At 39.2% G+C, this 19637-nt stretch overlaps 1 protein-coding gene and 1 long non-coding RNA gene across 4 annotated transcripts in view; one reads left to right on the forward strand and one right to left on the reverse strand.

Moving 5' to 3' along the window:
• Positions 1 to 2213: 2213 nt before the first annotated feature.
• ADAMTS18 (ADAM metallopeptidase with thrombospondin type 1 motif 18) overlaps positions 2214 to 19637 on the reverse strand; it is a 75667-nt gene continuing 58243 nt past the window's right edge. For all 3 annotated transcript variants that reach the window (XM_062618273.1, XM_062618274.1, XM_062618275.1), the window contains 7 exons: positions 18649 to 18790; positions 17006 to 17132; positions 12300 to 12504; positions 9751 to 9942; positions 9185 to 9397; positions 7670 to 7817; positions 2214 to 4255 (listed from right to left, as the gene is read on the reverse strand). In XM_062618273.1, coding sequence (XP_062474257.1) covers positions 4140 to 4255; positions 7670 to 7817; positions 9185 to 9397; positions 9751 to 9942; positions 12300 to 12504; positions 17006 to 17132; positions 18649 to 18790 — 1143 coding nt within the window. In that variant the 3' untranslated portion in view covers positions 2214 to 4139. The remainder of the gene's footprint in view (positions 4256 to 7669; positions 7818 to 9184; positions 9398 to 9750; positions 9943 to 12299; positions 12505 to 17005; positions 17133 to 18648; positions 18791 to 19637) is intronic.
• Positions 3665 to 4747, forward strand: LOC134163439 (uncharacterized). Its single transcript, XR_009964737.1, has 3 exons — positions 3665 to 3791; positions 4198 to 4282; positions 4627 to 4747. It is a non-coding gene; the product is annotated as an uncharacterized LOC134163439 (long non-coding RNA).

Below are 19637 nucleotides of genomic sequence, written 5' to 3' on the forward strand. Positions count from 1 at the left end.
GTTGATGGAAAGATGACTGACTGCCTTGCTGAAAACACCTCTCTCTAGTTCCCGATAACTGCCAGGCTAACAGTCAGAACACTCTGCAGGTGTTGCTTTTATCTTGACAGAGGCACTGTCTGGGTTAGGACCTAGCACTGCACACACCTCATTTTTGATTCATTCCAGTGCTTTGATTCATTCCTCTCCTTCTGTCTCTACCCTCTGCTGTCCACCCAGACTTCAGCAATGCTCAGTAGTTGCTTTCAAAACAGTGTCAAGTTCCTCACTATTGCTCTTTCTGGTGTTATCTGCGTGGAGCCACCTTGGAAATGTTCTGCAGCATCCAGGCAGACAGACAGGGAGCCACAAGCAACACTTCTCCTAATCACAATGAACTCACTGTTAACATCTTCTTTTCCTATTGTTCCTTGTTGTACACTTGGGACCATAAGCCTTCTATGACATGAGTACATGTTGTACACAATGGGATCTCAGTGACTCAGTGCAGTTGGACTTCTATTACAGTAGAAATAATAATGTTATTTTATTGATGCTTTGAATAGGATTTGCTAAAAAATAAAGGAAATATGGGATATGGATCATGTTACCATAAAACCACATGCAACTAAACGTTCATCTGTCTCCAACATTTCATGTCTTCTGGGCATCCGAGATAGCTGAGTTTGATTTACACAATCAAGCCATTCATTAAATATGTGTTTGAGTTTTAGGCAGATGCATCCTTCACCTGAGTGATGAAAGCTGACTACAGGAAATGGAGCTATTCCTTTGTCAAAAGACCCCATTCTGCTTTATAAAGTGAGCCTTCCAGCAATATACTTCTAGAAAACTGCCAGGCTTTGTATACCAAATATCATTGTAAGGGCTCAGCAATAAAACAGTTGTGGACTTGGGGTCGATCCAACCACACAATAGCACATCTTTATGCAATATTTCCTCTTTCAACATACATCTCCAACACTGTAATTCACTGACAACTGTCAGTTCATCTTAATTCCAAAATTCTATCCCAGAACACAAAGTGGTTAAGAGTCTGAATTCTTATGTGGGCATATTAATTACAGAAATCACTAGTCCAAATAATGTTCAGAGGAGGGCTTGCTGAGAATCCTTCAGGAGCAGACTGATGTATTGCTTACTATCGCCTGCCAGAGTATACTGTAAGTAAGGCAGAAGCATGCTGAGTATATCTTATCAGCAATACTTGGTATAGCTTGCTGTTGTCAGAGAACAGACGGTGAAAGAAGGGAAGAACGACAAATAATGTTAGAGAATATATGTATATGAAAAGATGCAGTGAATTGATATAGTCCCTACTAGGGATTGGCTTGGAAACTTCTTAGCTGAGTCATTTTTAGGAAAATAAGCATCCCCAGGCAGATGGGGGAGGCTGTAAAACCTAATGCCGTGTTGAATGAGGCTTCATACCTTGCAAACCACCTTGCAGAGCAATACATGCAGGGAGGAATCACACTGGTTCTGTGATAAACAAGTTTCCACTGCCTTGATGAGAGAAGGGGTAGGTCAGTTTTGCCTTCCATATGGCAGGAGGAGGGGAAGGCAATGGTATTTCTGTGTTTTTTAGCTTTTGTGTTGTTCTGAAAATAGAACCATGAAGTTAGTTAGGTCCATTTTGCCTTTTTGTGCCTGAAATGGGCACAGCCCAAGCCAGCTGCTTCAGTGATAGGGTAGTCAGTCAAATAAGAAACATCTTCTGCTCTTAAAAGGCAACTACAATACATTCCCTCTGTTGAATAACCAGGCATGCATTCCTCACTCACCAGTATAATGGGACCTTCAAGAGTAGTGAAGTTTCACATGACCCTGGCACATTTGCCTTTGAGTGCCTGAAAGGAATGACCTCCATCCCATTCATCATAACAGCTTGTTAACACTCAAACAGACTGTTTTGAGGAGTCCCTGCCACTATTAACCCATACAAGACCTGCATGGTGGGGGCATGGTTAAGCAGAGGGGTCACACTTAGCTCTGGTGGCTAAAGTTCCACTGCCCCAAAGGATGGGCTTTTCCTGGGGGGCAGCAGTTGTTGCTCCCCCTGCCCAGAACTGGAGGCTGCTCAGAGTCACAGACAACAGCCAGCTACACATCAGCAGAGACTAGGGAGAAAACAGGGCAGCGTTTAATAAAGACATTACAGGACTATCGACACAAACGCAGATGAATGCATTCATCACTTGCATTACCTGGTATTTACTTATAAGCTCTATATTTTATTCATGAATTTTACAATTCCAAATATAGTGAAACAGTTAGAGTACTTTATTACAAAGCTTATAAAATAATTAAATATTACACTTATATTTTTTGCTTTTTTTACACCATAATTCATATTTGTGACACTACGATTTTCTTTCCTCAGTTGTCACTTAAGGAAGGGAGCAAAGAAATATAAAGGAAAAGCTATGCATTAATAAATTAATTATTTTACATCAAATAATAAAAAGGACACAATTATAAAAACAAGACAAAAAACCCCCATGTAGTTCTCCTAGAAAAAAGGTTATAATTACACAACGTCCAATATCGAGACAGAACGGTGTAGGCTGAGATATGTTTCCAATAATCATTTCTTAAAGTATCATAGCATACATGGTTTTAATTTAAATTGTTGCAGAAGGAACTGCTAATTTTAAGTGACCACTGTCTGCCATTAGTGCTGAGCTGGCTAATCTGCCGCTGAAACGATACTTTAAAGAAACAGTAAAACTGAACTACATTCATCAAATGGAGTTGTGGGATTGGGTGGAATTCGATAAATATGGCCCTCATAGGCGCTCCCCAGAAAATTACAGTAGGACACATCCCCATCTCAGAATGGTTTGGCAAAGAGTCTAGAGGTTTTTCAATGCAGAAACCTTAAACTGTAGCGTAGTGTCACCGAGCATTGTGATACTGAATGATCACAGATATCATTATGTTTACGTTTCTTTTGTTTGCTGGTGAATTTTGAACTAAATAAAACTGTCAGGAGAATGTATAAAAATAGAATTGCCTTTCATTTGGTTAGAGTAAATCATTCACTTATTTTTTTCTTTTTTTTTTTTTTTAATATAACCTGTGTAACTAAATATCTACTTAGAGAAGTCTAGCATGAAGTAATGGATTGTAATAGTTGTGTTATTTCCTTTGGGTAACAGATGAATCAAAATTTGCAGAGATTTGCAATTAAAAGGAAGACATGCTTCAGTTATCTTGTCATTCGAATAACCTACCTTCTGAGTAAAACCTACTTTAAAATATCAAGTTTAAATTTTAAAATGACATACCTATTGAGCTTAGGAAGTTGAAAACATAACCATTGAGTTCAGTAAATCTGAGTTCCTTGAGTTAATTGAAACATGAAATCTTATTTTACTTGTAACACAGCAATATTAAAAGTCCAAATATTCTAATGCTGAATATTTCTAGGAATACATTTCAAGTTACTAGTTAACCACCTCTGAGTTCCTACATAAAGCAGAAAAGGAATTCTTCAAATTAATAAAAACATTAGCATGATGCAAAACTTGCCTTTCCAGCAGCAAGTCTAATAGAGAAGCACCATTTATCTTTGTAGTGCACTAATTACTTCGTGTGGTCACACATGTGACGCTGCGTTCTCCAGACAACAGCCGTTGGAGTGTCTTTCTGTGGCAGTGGCAGCAAACCACCTCCTTACCCTGGGATGACAGCATCATAAAGGGAAAGCTTTTGATAGTGCCATCTGTCAAGCTGCCATGCTGTAACCTTCCTCCTCAGGCTCCCAGTCTCTTTTGCTTTGCATTCTGGTAAGTTAGCCAGAAGAGGCTTCCTTGCCTCAGTTTCTTCCTCATAACATAGGACAGTGCAAAATAACTCTTAAAAAGAAAGAAGAACTGCCCCTTCGAGTCTCAGTGTTCAAGTGATCCATAGTACCCTGTACTTTAGTGAGGTCAGCAAATAAAGAAAAAAAAAAAAGAAAGAAACATTCTTTTTTCAACATATCTCCAATAATTACTGTACCTCAGACATTCCCTTAGAAAATGGCTCTTCCATCAGTGGTTTATGTGGCACCATGTCTTGCCTCAAAGCAAAGTTAATTCCAACATAAATTGCAGAAGTGAATCCTGTCACTGGTGGGTTCAGATAACATGCTATCAGTTCTTCTTTGTGCATGATTTACAACATTGCTTGCCATAAAATTTGTGGTTACAGACACCGTGCTGGGGTACCAGATGACACCAAGTGAAGAAATCCACACAAGAAGGATCATCTGAAGGAGAGAAATCCAAGCAAAATGGTAAGACTCTATTTTGGCAAGTATACAAGTCAGGCAATAGTTTTCATACACTTGTATGCATTTGGTAATGTTAAAAACACAATGGGTGACTCAGTTCAAAGAGGAGCTTTCTTTAGCTCAAAAATTCTAGTTTGCTTTTTAATTTGTTAAGAGAGGTGATTAGTTTGTTAAGAGATCCAAATTGCTAATTTGCTAGACATAGAGCTGATATAATGATATGTCAGAGGTTACAGGAATCAAAAAACTGAGAGCCCACGTTCAGGAACACAGGAAGCAATTCCTCTGTGGAGGATAAAAAAAAATCATCTGTGCTTTTATCTCCAGTTACAAATGTTGTTCTGAAGCCAGGAACTTGTACCAGGGAGCCTGCTCCAGGCATGCTGCTGACTGATGCTTGCCACCAACATCCATTCCATGGAGTCTACCTGTGCCTCTACACTCCAAGCGTGTGGCAGTCAGAGTCCAAGGATCCTGCTATGAGCACACGTGTGCACAGAGGGTTCTACTGTAGGTTTGTGTTCCCACACTTGCTAGAGGGACTCCTTTCTCTGACTGTGAAGGCAGCCTAAGGAATCTCTGCTTAGAAACTTCAGTGGGGTGCATGAATTGGGCTTTTAGCACTTCAACTATGTTGGTGAAATCTTAATTAACCGCACTGGGAAGAGAGACAGGCTGATAATGTTTAGTTCTGAAAAGCACAGCTTTTAATTACAAATACACTGTATTTTTCAATTAAGATTTTATTTCACTTAAATTTACATACAGATCATTTATACACACAGCCCACTCACTTTAAAAACATTTCATAGCTGCTCCTTTCCACAGTTCTGTAGTGGATGCTTTATGCTCCTTTAAAAGAGCAGAGTGATGATTCATATGGATGATTTATAAACAAACTCACCATGTCTGAGAGAGCAGTAAGACATTTAAATGAGGTTTAGCAGAATTTATAGCTAAACTGAAATCTCCTGTGAGCATGAGAAAAGATTCCATTCAACTCTCAGAACTACTGTTTACATGGTCAATAAAAGGAATTTACAAGGAGACAGTGAAGAAAAATCTCGCCACCATTGTCTGTGCTCTCCCATCAGCTAAGCTGAGTCACAGAAGATAAATGCTCCTTCACATAGCACAGACAACTCTGTCATAGTCTTTGGGCCAGGAGTGCTCTCTGTCTCTACACGAGCTTTAGTCACACCACTTTGCTTTTTTTGATTCCATTTTATATGATGGCAAAGGTGATTTTGTATACCTCTATCACCCTCATATTTATTTGAATTAATAAGCAAATAATAATATTTTATTTAAATATGCCATTTTATTCTTCAGGTTTTTTAAAAAATAAGCCTGTCTGTAAATGCTAAAGCTACATAAATAAAATACTGATCTCGAACAAAGGGCTGTCCAGGAACTGGGAAAATGCACACAGCACAAAGTGCAGAAAGCTGTTCTGATTGAGACTTTCAAGTTACAAACTGCTGTTTAAAAAACTTTATAAGCACTAAGGAGGCAATGTGAGTAAGTCTTTCTGCCCCTTTTGAACACCACAGTGCAGTGTGCTGACATGACAGAGGTAAGGCTGAACACTTTACTCTTGGGACCTAATCCAGAGACTATTGAAACTAACGCAAAGAGTTCCACAGATTTCAATGGATGTGGATCAAGCTGCCCTTTTCTTATTTCTGTTTACTCAAGTATTTATACTTGAGTTGTTTAAATTTTCATTCATTACAGGCAGTTGGATTTCCTCAGAGTTACGGTGACCGTAACTGCATCTAACAGAGGGATGGAAATGACCCAGCTTGTCTAGGAAAGTGTGTAAACTCTCCCTGAAACATTAATTTCTTGACTGTGATCACTGAGCTGGAGCTACATGGCTGATAATAGCAACTCATTTGCTTCAATGTGATTCCAGCACAGCTGGTTCCCTCTCTTTTTGCTGGTTTAGACAGAAAGTTACAGAGCAGTGAAGAGATAATTGATCTCTAGGGCCTGATGACCCAGTTATAATAAAGGAGAAAGGGCTCCTGCAGATGTGAGGAGAGACAGAAACAGGCCAAGGCAAAAATTAATAACAGACATTACTGCAGACATGAAATACAGCAGAGCAGAGCAAAGGTGAATGAAAAGTGCTTGCTATGTCATGACAGAAAAGGACATAATACAGAAACTCCAAAGTACAGCAGAACTTTTTAGGAAGGCTAATCTGAAGTGTTAGGAACATTTACTTATAAAAATACAGAACTATTCACTTATCCCTTTCAGGGCCATTTAATCTATACATCCTTGTTTGTATTCAGGTCCCCTGATATATCAGTTTGATAACTACATGTCCCGAGATGATGCAGTAGAAGAGTCTGTTAAGAAACCTCTGGGTGTTCCGGGGTCTCTGTGCAGTGAATGGCAGCAGTTGGTGTCAAGGAGGGGGTGGCTGGCCAATGTCAGCTCACAAGATGCAAGGCCAAAGCTTGACCTTTGCTCCCAGCTCTGTTACCACCTTTCTCTTGCAATCTGGCCTGGGTTCTACAGAGGTTACTTGCAGCTCCCAGGTTTAAAATGGTAACAAGACAGCTGATGTATGGTATTTTAGTGCTTTAGCAGACCTAGATAACTAGCATTATATGGGACAAACCCAGATCTCTATAAGCCTTTTAAGTTAAGGAGTCATAAACAGTAGCCAGCTTGTCAGCAAATATGTGGGATGGGGCTAATGCACCACTTGCTTTCTGCTGTGGTTCTGAGAGAACTCCTCTGCTGTCACTCAGAGTGACACAAACCCTCTTCTTCCTCCTGCTCCTCTAGAATTGCAAAACACATTGGAGAGGGGGAGTGGAACACAGTAGACACAAAAATGGGGACAGACCTTAGCAGTGCTCACTGACTGCACATCTTATGCTAATCAGAAGTAGTAGGCAGAGATGTACATTCTAGACAAAATGTTTTGGGACTCCCAGGATATGGTGCAATCTGAAGTTTGGGCAGACTTCAAAAGGCTAAACCTGTATAGCAAATTCACATTGCTTAGTTCAAAAATTACTATTATTAACCATAAACCAGTAACAGGATAGGATGTTTTTATGTTATACAACAAGATAGGATAAAGATGAGGCTCAGAACCAAACGACCTTACTTTTTGACAAACTCTTTCTTTTTACATCTCCTGTGTCAGTTATGCTCCCAAGTGTGCTTTAAAAGAGTTCGTTATGAGAAAAGAGATGCTGTAGTATCAGACGGTAACTGTAAAGCTGGAAAGTCTGGGGGAAAATCATTTATGAAGGAACATGCCAAATACAAATCCTCAGTGGGCGTAACTGGAAAAGGTGATTTTTGCTCGATATAGAGTTCCAAGCAACCAACCCTGCTGCAGCATGTAGAGCTGGGGTTTACCTCTTTTCACAGGGATGGGGCAGAAGTTAGTGTTGCAGGCTCTCAGGACTGCTGGTTTCTGCTGGGGCAAGCACCCAGAAGCTGGTCTTCCATGGCGCAGGCACTGTACACTGCGGGTTTGCACTCCCCCTCCACATGTTACTGTGCACTGTGAAGAGGAAACAGTAAAAGCCGCTTTTCATTTACAGAGACTCTCTGGGAGCCCACAAAAGCTGAAGCAGTAACTTTCAGAGCTTTGGATGAGATTTTCAAAGCAAGAGAGGTGAGGAAAGGATGTGTTGCTGTGCAGCAACCCCCATCAGGACCAACTTTTCAAAGACGCATGTATCTGCTCTCCCTTCCAAAAGTTTGGTTATTTAAGGATTCGGCTGAAAATCTGGTTCCTCACTCAGGCATGGAGACAGACATGAAACATTGAAGAAAACCTGTTCCTGATTGTCTGCACTGATTTCTTTGAACTCTCAGCCTCTGGGCCCAATCCTGCTGTCTGAACAGGGATAAAACTCCCATTGGAACCATAATTATAGCTGTATCTAGGGAGAACCACTATGCATTTGCAGGAAGATCTATGAAGTATTTAAAAGTTAATAAGCCTTTTACTTGTATGTGTTTCATGAAAAGTTGTCTTTAAGATAAATGTGATCATTTTCATCTGATTACAATTGTCAGGCATACATTGTTTCATGTAAATGTTATTAAATGAGTGTGTGTCTCATTGATATATGACTCATAAAGTAGATAAGTTCCAGAAATACAGAAGCTTGTTTGCAAGAATGTAGAAACAAATACAGACTGATCCCATAATTAATCATAGCATTTAGTGAATTGCAGGCAATCTGTGCAGATGCTCAAATACATTGTACATATAGATATGTAATAGTTCAACCACAGTGCAGTTTGAAAAAGACTGAGAAGAAAGTGTTGGAAAATGAGCACAGAATGTAGTGCGTCTCAAGCACGAATAACATTTTTAGGTGACATTCTTCAGTTTCAGGACAAAGAAATGAGCTCCACCAAAGTACATGATGGATGTGGACCAGCTGCACCATGTTTCAGCGCCTGAGTGGTGTATCCTTCTTTAGAGAATAGGTAGGTGCAGGAGACACCTGTGGACCGCTAGTACTGGAGATGTCTCCTCCATACAATTGGATGTTTGACTACAGCACAATGTAAGACCAGTGATAGCTTTTATCTAGGTAGCTTGGTGTTTGTGACATCCCAGCTCTAGTGCTTGTTCTGTGGCATATGACACCACAGCTTTCCTAGGTTTGGTGCTCCCTAAGTCCATCACCACAACCAACTTCTAATTACAGTGGATACACTGTCCAAGAGCCATGCTGCAGTTATTTTGTCCTCTAATGCTGCATAGTGAAAAGCACTAAGGGCTGCTACTTGAGCTACTGTGTAGAAAAACACTATCCTTTTATAAGCCCTGTAAAAGTCAAGACATGAAATAGTGCTGGACAGAGTGCTAGCTGGGACAGGGAGAGAGGTGAGAAAGTTTCCCATTCCTACCTGCTGCCAGGGTGAGGAATACCAGCCAGACACCATGTTATACAGCATTTGCGATGGACAGGCTCCCTTGTTACAACCTTCTTCCAGCTTAGTGTTTGGTTTTTTGATGTTTCTACATCTTCTCTGAGGAAAGGTGATCAATTTCCCATGGATGGTTTTCTCTCCACATTTTAGTTCTCGTTTTTGTACACCTGGGCCACAGGAGACAGAGCACTGCAAGGGCAAAGTATACTGTTTAAATCTAAAGGAACACATGCAGATAAAGGAGACTGTGCTATGTGCAAGAGACCCCCAGTTATGCAAAACTACAGAAACACTGTGTAACTAAACCCACAAAGACCATGTTCCATAATGCGTAAAATGAAATATGAATCTGAGTCAGTGAAAGACAAAGACACTGGGGTACATCTAACTGCAGTTGTATGTAAAGAGCTGTGTTTCTACAGCTGCTTGCCTAGCACACCTGATTCAAAAATGACAGCTCAGCTTTTCCCCCACAGGATTTGTGCATATCCCTGAGTCAATATTTCCAAGAGCAGCCAAGCCATGTAACCATACTGCTTTACCTCACTCCAGGAAGAAACCACCCACTGGAGCCGGTCGTTCTTGGGGCAGCGTCCTAGCACACAGGTCTGATGGGATTCAGGTTTATGGTCTTTGCTGCACATACTTTCAGGCAAGATTTTAACCTTGGGAGAACCAGTACTTTTGCAGTAGACATCCCGTTTCTTAACACCTCTCCCACAAGTCTTGGAGCACTGTGATGGAAAGAAACATTCATTTGAACTAGAGGAAATGAAAATTGGCATTGTTTGTGTTTTACAGCAGAGCACAGAAACCATGGCTAACGTGCTGGGTAGCTGCCATTATAAGTAAACTTGAAATTCTATTGGTAAATAACAGTAACATCTGTATGTCACTTCTGAAACACTGTTCTAAGTTCTTTCTTAATGTAAACTCTGAACTCTTACAGCCTCCATATAGAATAGATAAGTAATATCTCTCTTCCGTAGATGAGGTAAGTTGGACTTGTGAGCAATATGCTTTTTTCCCTGGGCAGTATAGCTGAAAGCTGGTCCTAACCTTCCATCGCAAAATCTCCCAACAAAGTTCTCAGCTATTTGTTATTTTGTCCTCACCTTGGCCTAGAGGGATGGGATACAGGCAGAGAAAACTACCCAGGGAATCAGTACATAACTCCTTCACCAAATGAACCTCACTACAAGACAGAATCTGATACAGACAATGGTTAGGAAGTTTGACCAGAGATATTTTAATTGCCAAGATTACAACTGAAGCTTAGGGCAAGTCCCCAGTGAGTGAATAAATACACACTGCTGCATTGGGTTTTATTTGAAAATACATTCTGTAGTTTCCACTGTCTTAGCATACAACAAAATGCATGAATGAGCCAGTCCTATGAAATGAAGAAACAAATGGCCCCGAAATAATGTTGCCAGCTTTCTACCTTCTTCCATCCTTTTATAATTGTTCTTACTAATAATTAAGGGGCACATTCCAAGGCAAAGTCCTGCACTAGTATTAAAACCCAAATGTTTTAAAAAGATGTCTTGAAAGCAGAGTTATACTGAGGATACAACAGAAATATCTGCATTCTGAAAATCTCTATGCTTAATCTTTCCCCAAAACAATAAACAACTCTTTTCACTTAAAATCACTCTGATTTGTGTAGAGAGGCTGAATATTTTGCATTTTTCCCCTCTTTAGCTCCTTTGAGCCTGTGATATAACAGCTTTCAGCTGAATCTTAAAATCCTCACTAACAACTTGCTCAATAGGCCTGTTCACTACATTTCAGCAGTACTTGTGAGGTTAATTTTCATGGGCTTATTTGAAAATTCCAACTTGAATTTTACACCTCCTAAAGAGAAGGAAATTTGGTTCGTTTTTTGTTTTGTTTTTTTTTTTATTGGTTGCTTTTGTTTAATTGCGGGGTTTTTTTTAATTTAGTTTTTGAGGAAGAAAAGTTTGAAAGTGTGAATGCGTTTGAAGACTGTTCTTTCTTCCTTTTTAAGGATCTAATGATCATGCTTGCTTTTTACAGTCTCCTCCCACACTAAGGTTTCCTTCACATATAGGGGAAAAAAAAAGTTCCATTTTTCAGTGTTAAAACTGTTGCAGTGGAGTGTTGAGTAATTACTTGTCTGTCCTAGTCAGTTTATGGGCACCCTGCTGGAGGGGCAGTCTGTGCTACTCAGCTTAGGTCAAGATGTTCTTCAACACACGAAGAGTAACATTACCACGAACTAGACACAGAAGTAACAGATTTTTGAGTAAATTTAAATCCACCTTGAATCTGACTAAATGAAGATAGAAAAGTGAAAATAACGTAGCTTATTTTGACATAAGTGTATTGGCAGCTCTCACTTAAATCCCAGATTTCCCAGTACTTCACTTATCCTTACACTAACAGTTCATACCTGCATCAACAGGAGTGAAAGAAAGAGCAGAGATGAGCTCTGTGTTAAGTGTGTGTGTGTTTTAAATCAGGCTGGTTTGATGTCAGGCAGTTGTCAAGTCTGCAGAGCAGGGTGTGTGCACACAGGTATCTGCTCAGGGGCCTTATGCCCCTCCAGGCAACTAATTGCAGCAGTGCTCTACTTGAAGTGGAACAGTTACTCTAACAAAGGCAAATGTACAGAAGTGATTAGTGAGCATGTACATCACAAATCTATTTACCCATAATTCACATGTGTGTGCATTAACACACAACTCTAACCCCAAATATTTCTTCATTCCGTGACTGCTTATAATCTCTGAGAAAAGTTAATATTACTGCGGGAAGTAATCTCAGAGGGGTGTGATGGCTTTGAGGAATTCATAGAGCCTTCAGTTATAAAACCAGAAAAAATTACCCTTCTGTTTGTACATACCAGAAAGGACACCACATGCCCACTTCTGTCAAGCCCTCCTGTCTGAGCACATAGGAAGGTTAATTAAAATATATACCTATTTACATGTTATCTTCATGAACAGAGCCACTTGCAAAGTACTGACCCTCACAAAGTTCATATTGTTATTCTTTCTGAACATTTTTTTTTGGCAATATTTGCATTATGCCAGCAGACAAAAATGCAAGATTTTCTCCAAATTACCTGAGACCATAGACCAGGGCTCCATTCAGGTGGGCAGTCCTGGCTATTGCACATCTGCACCTGCGTAGGGGTGCTGATGGGACACAGGGAATGGGCCACTACCTCTTCTCTTTGGAAAGCCCTTTTCTGAACACACTGAATGAGACGGGTTTGTTGCCCTCCTCCACAAGATTTGCTGCATGCACTCCATTCACCTGTTGACCAGCTAAGAAGAAAAAATCATATTAGAAACACAGGAGCCCAGTTAGTTAGCTTTATAAAATCAATTCATTCAAGCCCCCTGTCAAATGGGAATTATTCAGGATCCTGCTCTCCTGATGTACTTCTATCTGTTCAGGAAATCAAAAAAACATAATTAGTTATATCATCCATTTTCAAAGCATGAAGCATTTTGCTAGGGACGAAATATAAGTCAAACAACTAGAAAAACTAGTATTACTTCTTTACAGCTCTACATCTACCAGAACCAGCTTGCCTATGAATTTGACCTGGAATCTTGAATTCCACAGGGATTGTGAAAAATGCTGCCAGGCTGGTAGAGTATCCAGAAGATCTAAGGGTTTGGCTAACAAATCACCATGCCTTTCTAACCACGTCTACGCTTCTAATTAAAAAAAAAAAAAAAAAAGGCTCTCTAAAACACAAAAAGAAAAACCTCTTCTAAATAAATGGTAGGATGATCATTTTTGTCACTTCAGCTGCCGAAGAGATCTCCAAATAGACAAACACACCCAAAGCCAAAGGAAGAATACAAATAAATGAAAACAGTTCTGAAAATCAATAAGATTTGATTATTGGAAAGTTCTGCCCTTTGGTTTACATTTTTTCCTTTTTACATCTCTTCAGAAGACAGGGAAGTTGAGGAAGATTCTCCTCAGCTGGTACAAAGGGAAAGCTGGTGTGGAAGAGAAGGAATGGGGCTAGTTTAGCTGAGCCAGTACCTCCTGTGCATTTGTGTGCAGGTTCACTCATGCCGCAAGACAGATGTTGGCATGGTGCCGATCAGTGCTATTTATGTCAAATCTTACCGGCCTCTATTCACAAAAAAGAATTTGCTTGCTAAAATCAGCAGTCCTGTCATTAGCATCTTGAGGATTTAAATGTCCTCAGACTAATAAATTTGTCCGACAGATGATGTAGAATCTAAATAAAGCAAAGGAAATATAACCAGCAAAAGCTGCAAATCCCTTCTCCAGTCACAGGCACACTTCAGTTACACATCGTGTCACAGAAGTGACACAAGAATCTGAACAGTTACCACCAATTGCTCAGGGTAAGTTCAGTTTTTAAATACTAGTAGCTGCTCAGTACTTCTGTTAGTAACACACTGATTGGGTCCCCAGCCTTTGTGGGACACTTTGCAAACAACCAACCACATGTCTTTGTTGATGTAAGACCATAAAATAACTACTAGATAGGAAAACAGAAGTGAAAGAACAAAGGAAACTATAAAGGAAACACAACTACTCAAGCTGAGAAGTCTCATTTAAAGACGCAGCACTGAAATTAAAGATTTTAAAACATCCATTTTGCACATTTTTAATAATGTTTGCCACAGAAAAGGCTCTCATCTGACATCCAGCTGCTTGGCCTACCCTACAGTTTCTCACAGCAGCAGTCCCATAACCACTGAAATAGCTGCTTACATATAGTTTTTTTTACTTTTCTTACTGTGTGAAAGATGAACAGCATCCCATTTGTCTGTCCACATCTGCCTGAAGACAAATCTAATTCTAATTTGTAAAAAATGTATAAAAAGCCTATTTTGGAAAAATCCCTTTGGGAACAGGAGAAATCCCAACTCTCAGTCAGTAACTTCAGTAACTGCCAAAACTAGTGGGAAATATAAAAAGCACTCATTTAAGGACAAAGAAATATTAATGTGAAAAGTCAGTAGTTACGTAATTCCAGACCACGTCAGAAGTTTCCTTTTTGTCTGATTTATAAATATTTGGACTATTGCAATGCAAACTTCTGGAAAAAAAGTTATAGTTTTAATCCATTTTACAACTTTTAATTAGTTTGCCTTGGTGTTTCTGACAACACTGATTGGTAGAACTACCAGAAATGTTCATTTTAAGAGTTTATTCACAGTAACTGTCCAGAAAGTTTCCTTCTTCACAGAGGCGAGGGCAATAAACCTACTTTAATGTCCTGCAGTAAACTGCCATTTTCCAAGATTATCTGGGCTGTGATCCAAGAGTATCTTTCATTAGCTCAAATAGCTAAATAATTATGACTAGATTTGGCAGCTCTGAAATCCAATAACAACAGTGCACTGTACCGATGCCTTTCTGTGTTCTTTGCTGTCGGGACAGTAGTTTGTTCCTACTCAGACTAATAAGTCTTTGTTCTTATGCAGGAATTATTCCTTACTGACCTTTGTAACTCTGGAGCCTCTTTTATGTCACAAAACTGACACAAAACTGTATCTCGTGTTAGTCATCTCCTTCCCTTGCCTGTTGCACGTACCATATTTCTTTTTGCTTTACTTACTGGCTATTAAGCATTCTTTGTTTCTTCGATGTTATTTATTAAAGCTACATTTTTTTGATGTTGGCTGTCTCAGTTTTATGGGAATTATTACATGCCATGACTTTCTGGGCAGATTCCTCAGCAGAGAGTCTGGCACAGTTTCACTCAGATGAATGGCAATCTGTTAACTTAAGACATGGTCCTACATGTAGATCCTCCACACATTAACATATCCCAAGGATTCAAAAGTAATTAATTAATGAGTTTCCCTAAAGGTGGCTTGGGGGTTTATGGGTTGTTTTTTTTTTTTGTACTCTTTTTAGGGTTCAAGTCATTAATTGTGTTTTAAAAGTAGTAAAGCTAAGAATATCAGAGCAGTTTCGGCATGAAAACATTGCACTGCATGTCAGAATGCATAGTCAGCATTTTCAGTGATGGGGTATCAGTGGATGTTCAAAGTACAACAGGATCTCTGGTTAACAGAAATGGCAATTTCGTGTGTGGTCAGTAGAAATGAATATGACTGTGGTGAAGCCTTATAGCATAACAAGGCCACATCAAAGCAAAGGTAAGCATAAACAACTTAAAAAGACTCCTGGGGACATCATAGACAAGACATTTATGTGTACATGATACTGAGTTCATTGGATAAAAATAGTTCTGGCAGAAGATAAGTCACATATGAAGGATTGCGTTTGGCTACAAAGATTATTTAAAATTGGTATTGAGAAAATCGTGTGGCTAAACGCAATCTAAAGAAACTGCTGAAGCAGGAACATGTGGCTCTCCTGTCACATGTTGCCATTACTTAAATCTTATCGCTCTCGTTTTGTGGTCGTAATGCATAATTTGCCATTTGGATTTTGTGTACTCTTCTGTAATCTTTAAATTTGGCAGGAAATTCCAAACTATTACTGGACTATTTTTTAGTATGTTTAACATACTGCAAACTATGGATTTTTAAGTAAAAACAAAGCCACTGCAGAACATACCCATCTTTTTGCTTTGCCCCATCATCCTCTTCTGGACAGAGGAGATGAGGAATGCTTTCTATTAAGCTTCATTAAATGTGTTATTTTATGAAGTATGGGAGCAGACTTAGCCAATTGCTTCTACAGCCCATTGCTTTTACCACCACAGAGTAATAAACCAGCAGATGACACCAAGTCTAGAGTTTTACTCCATTTCCTCTGCCTTCTGCTGCCTGTGCACTTCAATGCATCTTCATCTGTCTTTATTTCTCACTGAAAGACTCCTCATTTTTCAACATATCGCTTTAGAAATTCTCTGTCCTGGAAGTCAGAGTGTCTTGTTGAACATATTGCAGCTTTTCTGATCTTTAGTATGAAATTAAAACAATGCTAGGGTTGGGTTGCAAAGTCAGAAATCCAAAAGTGAGGAAAAAAAACAGCAGGAGAAAGATGGCCAATGTGTCCTTCAATCTGTCCACTTATATTCCAAGCCACACAATACTGTGCTTAATTATATGAGCACACTGCATTTTTTTTTCCAAAGGACGCCTACTACAGCTACCATAAATCAGCATAACTCACTTGTTTTTAAAGGAGCTCTATTGATTTAGGCCAGCTGGATTCTAAACACTTATCTGTATGTCAATGTCTTCCTTTGCATCTCACCTTTCTCATGTCTTTTAGAAAATAAGACTGTTCACAGAGGCAATGTCTTCATATTTATTTTTGTGGGCACCAGGAGCATTGATGATGATTTATTTGGTTTAGATAGTCCTCTCCTTGGTATCATAATACTCTGTGGGACGTTTTGTCCAAAAAGCACTAATTATACTTCACAAGGTTCTTTTAACCTAATCTAATATGTGGAATCTGAGTCATGGGGCCAAGCTTCCACATGGGGAGTAGCACTTTACTCAGGAAATGGTCTTACTGATTCAAGGTGAGTAAAGGTGGCAGAACAGGCCTCTAAGTAACTTAGATTTACTCGGTGTCACATAGCTAACCCCAGCATGGTGATAGAGCTGCAAGCAATCCTCGGGAGGTCCTGCTTAGCAACATTAGAAATACTGCCTCTATTATTATCGTTGGGCAGAAGCCTACACAACTAACATTTTTAAACAATTACTGATTTACGTTACAGAATAAAAGTGGGTTCATCTAGCAGGCTATACAGTCCTGTCTGCCTGTTAGAGGACTTCTTTCATGGTGAACTCAGTCATAAGGCATAGCAAAAAAGGTACAAAAATAGAGAGCACTTACTATGCTGGGCAGGGATTAGTGTTGCATAGTTTTGCCTCAGTTAAAGGCTTCATCCTTGGGCCACAAAAGGAGGAATTAATTCGCGTACGATGATCTTCTAAACAAATTGCTTTTGTTGTAATGTGTCCTATGGATGTATTAGAAAACAAATACAGTAAAACAAATGTTTATTCAAAATATAAGAACAAAAAGTAGTAGGGAAGAATTTTAACTAAACAAGTCGAAGCTCATGCTTGGTTCAATTCCACTGACTTGAAATAAATAAAATAGGATTTCATTTGGCAGCATTTTTTAACATTAATTCCCTTTTCTGCAACACAGGTACTACTGAAGTCAGATGAAACATTTCAGTTATAAACAGCATATTTGTAGAATCTTCCCACAGCAAAAAAGCAGTAATTCCTCAAATCCTAATTCCCTGCAGAAACTATCACTGCTTGCTTAGAGCGGTCTTCATGCACTTGCAGGCTACAACAAAACATTTTGTGTTTATAGAATTCTGCAGGTTCCTGCTCCTAAACTCATCTAGTGTCAACATCAGGACAGATGGCAGAGAAGACCACAAATGCCTTAAGAGATGAAGTGATTTTGTCAATTTATCTTTAATTGAGATGTATCATTCCCCTCACTCATGGTTCACTGGGCACAGGAACTCAAATTTGAAAACAGCCATGCTTCTAGCATCTTTATATCCATGCTGCAACCTTTATTTGTTTTAAAGGGAAGCAATAAAAATACAGTTGTCATATTTTATGTCTACAGTGCTCCTGGAGAGTCTTTCTTCCATAAACAGTTTATTCAGATGCTGTGAGGCCTGACAACACAATAGCAAGAGGTTCCTGAATTTCACCTGAACTTTTTTTCCTATACAGAAGCATAACGCATCATTTCCTTGGTTACCCAGTCCTACTATTTGGTATTAAAGACAACTGCATTGTATAATCTTATTATATGACTCAGTTCCAATTTAAGGGCTACTAAAATGTTAATTCTCCATACTTTTTGCAGGACTCCCCACATGCCAATTTTATGCTTTCATTACATCCCAGAATTACCTTCACTGACAGATCATCCAGGATTTAGAAGAACAAACACATGGTCTGCACAATGCAAATACCTATAGGAATATGGTAATAAGAAATCCTCAGCTTATACAGGATTTCAGACTCTGAGCTGGCAGAACTCAAGTATTTGTAGTTTAACAGTGACAAAATTAAGGTGCAACTGTTTGTAAAGGTCTTGATAATATTTTAGTCTTCAATTATTCTCTACAGGTAAGATAAATTTTACTCATTATTTGCTATCTTTCTTTGCTCCCAAATTATACCATCAAAGCACATATTTACTTTCCACATTACTTCAATGTAAGATATCATATGGCTATGGACTTACCTATAGAAAAAAAGACTGAATCACTGTTAGTGACATGAACTGAGACCGGTGTGATTTTCTTTTTACTATAAAGGATGTATGAAGGTATTCCATCTATACTGTAAGTTGTCAGATAAAAAAATAGGGACCATGTGTTCAGTGTAACCCCCATATGTATTGATGCACCTTTGCAAAATTAAAGGCAGCTGAAATGTTTGAAATGCCCTAAAAAAACAAAGACAATGATGACTGGCAATTGGGAAGTTACTTACCACCACCACAGGTAGCTGAGCACTCTGAATGCACTGTCACCCATGAGTAGCTGTGTTTTTTGACAGATGTCTTGTTTTCATTGTTGGTTTTGGAAAATGTGTATTCCCATGCAATCCCAGGATTTTTGCCTTGTAGCAGGATCTGTAGAGGAGTATTTTGAGTTTGTTTAAAAAAAAAAAGAGGGAAAAGGTAAAAACAAAAGAAGGATTTTGTCATTCTGAAGGAAGACAAGTTGAACATGACACAGATAATATATCTGTACAGACCATGTTTGTGAAAGAACGTTCAGGAGACTAAATTTTTCCATAAACTAAAAAACACCAAAGTAATTCCTAAACAGCAAAGTGTTTGCTTGGACTAACACCTGCAGGGCATAATGCTCCCTTAATTCAGATGGCATTTGACTGGCTTAGGGAAGCAGAAATGCCTTTAGTAGATGCCAACTATCTGAAACCTTTTGGCAATGTAGCATTTGTCATTGCCCCTGCCCCAGCTCTCAGTGCTCTGCTCCTGCAACAAGCCTGTAACTGGGTCCCTGCGTTGACTGGGGCTCACAGGCAGGTGCTGTGTTTGCTGTGGCAGTGCAGTAGATGGATGAAGGGTGGGGATGGGAGAAATTTCCTGCCTTCTATGAATGACAAAGCCTTTGCTTGGTAAGCAAGCAGGACTCAAACGTTTGATGGAAAGAAGCTTGAGCAAATCAGTAGCATAGCTGTATGGAGACTGGGAATAGAGGTGCTTAGAGATGGCTGTCTCAGTTCTTGAGGCTAAGAAACTATTTTCTATGCAGACTGATGATAAATTTTGCTTGGAAGACCCTCAGCTGGTATTTTTCTCCTAATGATTGAAGCTGATAAAGCTTTAGTCCAGGCCTGTCCCTTGGTGTCTACATGGAAAAAGGATTGGAGAAAAAAATTATTCATGATTATAGCATAATGTGTTAGAAAATTTATAGAATCAGTGATTACTGACATTAATACCAGTCTTT

The sequence above is a fragment of the Pezoporus occidentalis genome, unplaced genomic scaffold (assembly GCF_034315485.1).
Source record: "Pezoporus occidentalis ecotype Australia unplaced genomic scaffold, CSIRO_AGI_Poc_V1 ctg20, whole genome shotgun sequence".
Classification (NCBI taxonomy): domain Eukaryota; kingdom Metazoa; phylum Chordata; class Aves; order Psittaciformes; family Psittacidae; genus Pezoporus; species Pezoporus occidentalis.